We start from the raw sequence: 3,275 nt of genomic DNA on the forward strand, positions 1-3,275 counted from the left end.
GGTCAAGAAAGGTCAGAGAAGGGCAAGAAAGGTTATAGAAGAACAGGAAAGGCCAGGGAAGGTCAATGAAGGTCAGGGAAAGGTCAGATAATGGCAGCAACGGCGGAACTAGCCACACAAATGCCCAAGAGTGATCAGGTCAATTTCACTGGCAGGTGACTTAGTGACCATAAATCTGGCCGAGAGAGAGAGTTTCCGTTCTGTCCTCCTCCATGTGTCTCCATACCTTGTCCTCCATGTGTCTCCATACCTTGTCCTCCATGTGTCTCCATACCTTGTCCTCCATGTCTCTCCATACCTTGTCCTCCATGTGTCTCCATACCTTGTCCTCCATGTGTCTCCATACCTTGTCCTCCATGTGTCTCCATACCTTGTCCTCCATGTCTCCATACTTTGTCCCCATGTGTTCCATACCTTGTCCTCCATGTGTCTCCATACCTTGTCCTCCATGTCCCATCCTTGTCCTCTATGTGTCTCCATACCTTGTTCTCCATGTGTCTCCATACCTTGTCCCATGTGTCTCCATACCTTTGTCCTCCATGTGTCTCCATACTGTCCTCCATGTGTTCCATACTTGTCCCCATGTGTCTCCATACCTTGTCCTCCATGTGTCTCCATACCTTGTCCTCCATGTGTCTCCATACCTTGTCCCCATGTGTTCCACACCTGTCCCTCCATGTGCTTACCTTGTCCTCCATGTGTCCCCAACCTTGTCCTCCATGTGTCTCCATACCTTGTCCTCCATGTGTCTCCATACCTTGTCCTCCATGTGTCTCCATACCTTGTCCTCCATGTGTCTCCATACCTTGTCCTCCATGTGTCTCCATACCTGTCCTCCATTGTCACTGTCTCCAACACACCTTGTCCTCCATGTGTCTCCATACCTTGTCCCATGTGTCTCCACACCTGTCCCTCCATGTGTCTCCATACCTTGTCCTCCATGTGTCTCCTACCTTGTCCTCCATGTGTCCCATACCTTGTCTTCCATGTGCTCCATACCTTGTTCTCCATGTGTCTCCATACCTTGTCCTCCATGTGTCTCCATACCTTGTCCCCATGTGTTCCATACCTGTTCTCCATGTGTCTCCATACCTTGTCCTCCATGTGTCTCCACCCTTGTCCTCCAGTGTCTCCATACCTTGTCCCTCCATGTGTCTCCATACCTTGTCCTCATGTGTCTCCATACCTTGTTCTCCATGTGTCTCCATACCTTTTCCTCCATGTGTCTCCCACCTGTCCTCCATGTGTCTCCATACCTTGTCCTCCATGTGTTCCATACCTTGTCCTCCATGTGTCTCCATACCTTGTCCTCCATGTGTCTCCCATACCTTGTCCTCCATGTGTCTCCATACCTTGTCCTCCATGTGTCCCATACCTTGTCCTCCATGTGTCTCCATACCTTGTCCCATGTGTCTCCACACCTTGTCCCCATGTGTTCCATACCTTGTCCTCCATGTGTCTCCATACCTTGTCCTCCATGTGTCTCCATACCTTGTCCTCCATGTGTCTCCATACCTTGTCCTCCATGTGTCTCCATACCTTGTCCTCCATGTGTCTCCATACCTTGTCCTCCATGTGTCTCCATACCTTGTCCTCCATGTGTCTCCATACCTTGTCCTCCATGTGTCTCCATACCTTGTCCTCCATGTGTCTCCATACCTTGTCCTCCATGTGTCTCCATACCTTGTCCTCCATGTGTTCCACACCATCTCTCCATGTGTCCCATACCTTGTTCTCATGTGTCCCCATACCTGTCCTCCATGTGTCTCTGCACCTGTCCTCCATGTGTCTCCATACCTTGTTCTCCATGTGTCTCCTGTCCTCCATGTGTCTCCATACCTTGTCCTCCATGTGTCTCCATACCTTGTCCTCCATGTGTCTCCATACCTGTCCTCCATGTGTCTCCATACCTTGTCTCCATGTGTCTCCCAACCTTGTCTCCATGTGTCTCCATACCTTGTCCTCCATGTGTCTCCATACCTTGTCCTCCATGTGTCTCCATACCTGTCCTCCATGTGTCTCCATCCTTCTCCATTGTCTCCACACTTGTCCTCCATGTGTCTCTATACTTGTTCCATGTGTCTCCATACCTTGTCCTCCATGTGTCTCCATACCTTGTCCCCCATGTGTCTCCATACTTCCGCCCTCCATGTGTCTCCATACCTTGTCCTCCATGTGTTCCTCCATACCTTGTCCTCCATGTGTCTCCATACCTTGTCCTCCATGTGTCTCCATACCTTGTCCTCCATGTGTCTCTCTATACCTTGTCCCTCCATGTGTCTTATACCTTGTTCTCCATGTGTTCCATACTGTCCTCCATGTGTCTCCCATACCTTGTCCCCATGTGCTCATTGCTCAGTATCTCCATACCTTGTCCTCCATGCTCCTTGTCTCCCACCTTCCCTCCATGTGTCTCCATACCTTGTCCTCCATGTGTCTCCATACCTTGTTCTCCATGTGTTCCAACCCTCCATGTGTCTCAACCTTGTCCTCCATGTGTCTCTTGCACTGCCCATGGTTCCATACCTTGTCCTCCATGTGTCTCCATACCTTGTCCTCCATGCCTCCATAACCTTGTCCCTCCATGTGTCTCATACCTTGTCCTCCATGCTCTCTATACCTTGTTCTCATGTGTCTCCATACCTTGTCCCTCCATGTGTCTCCATACCTTGTCCTCCATGTGTCTCTATACCTTGTTCTCCATGTATCTCCATACCTTTGTCCCTCCATGTGTCCCCATACCTTGTCCTCCATGTGTTCCCATACCTTGTCCTCCATGTATCTCCATACCATCTCCATGTGTCTCCATAACTTGTCCTCCATGTGTCTCCATAACTTGTCCTCCATGTGTCTCCATACCTTGTCCTCCGTGTTCCATACCTTGTCCTCCATGTGTCTCCATACCTTGTCCTCCTATGTCTCCACACCTTGTCCTCCATGTGTCTCCATACCTTGTCCCTCCATGTGTCTTCATACCTTGTCCTCCATGTGTCTCCACACCTTGTCCTCCATGTGTCTCCACACCTTGTCCTCCATGTGTCTCCATACCTTGTCCTCCATGTGTCTCCATACCTTGTTCTCCATGTCTCCATACCTTGTCCTCCATGTGTCTCCATACCTTGTCCTCCATGTCTCTCCATACCTTGTTCTCCATGTGTCTCCATACCTGTCCTCCATGTGTCTCCATACCTTGTCTCCATGTGTTCCATACCTTGTCCTCCATGTGTCTCCATACCTTGTCCTCCATGTGTCTCCATCCTTGTCCTCCATGTGTC

At 50.0% G+C, this 3,275-nt stretch overlaps 1 protein-coding gene across 1 annotated transcript; it reads right to left on the minus strand.

The window, feature by feature from the left end:
* Positions 1-2,355: 2,355 nt before the first annotated feature.
* Positions 2,356-2,892, minus strand: LOC121872526 (golgin subfamily A member 6-like protein 6). Its single transcript, XM_042375309.1, has one exon. The coding sequence runs from the start codon at positions 2,890-2,892 to the stop codon at positions 2,356-2,358; it is 537 nt and encodes a 178-aa protein (XP_042231243.1).
* Positions 2,893-3,275: the final 383 nt, after the last annotated feature.

The sequence above is a fragment of the Homarus americanus genome, unplaced genomic scaffold (assembly GCF_018991925.1).
Source record: "Homarus americanus isolate GMGI-L3 unplaced genomic scaffold, GMGI_Hamer_2.0 scaffold39155, whole genome shotgun sequence".
Taxonomy (NCBI): Eukaryota; Metazoa; Arthropoda; class Malacostraca; order Decapoda; family Nephropidae; genus Homarus; species Homarus americanus.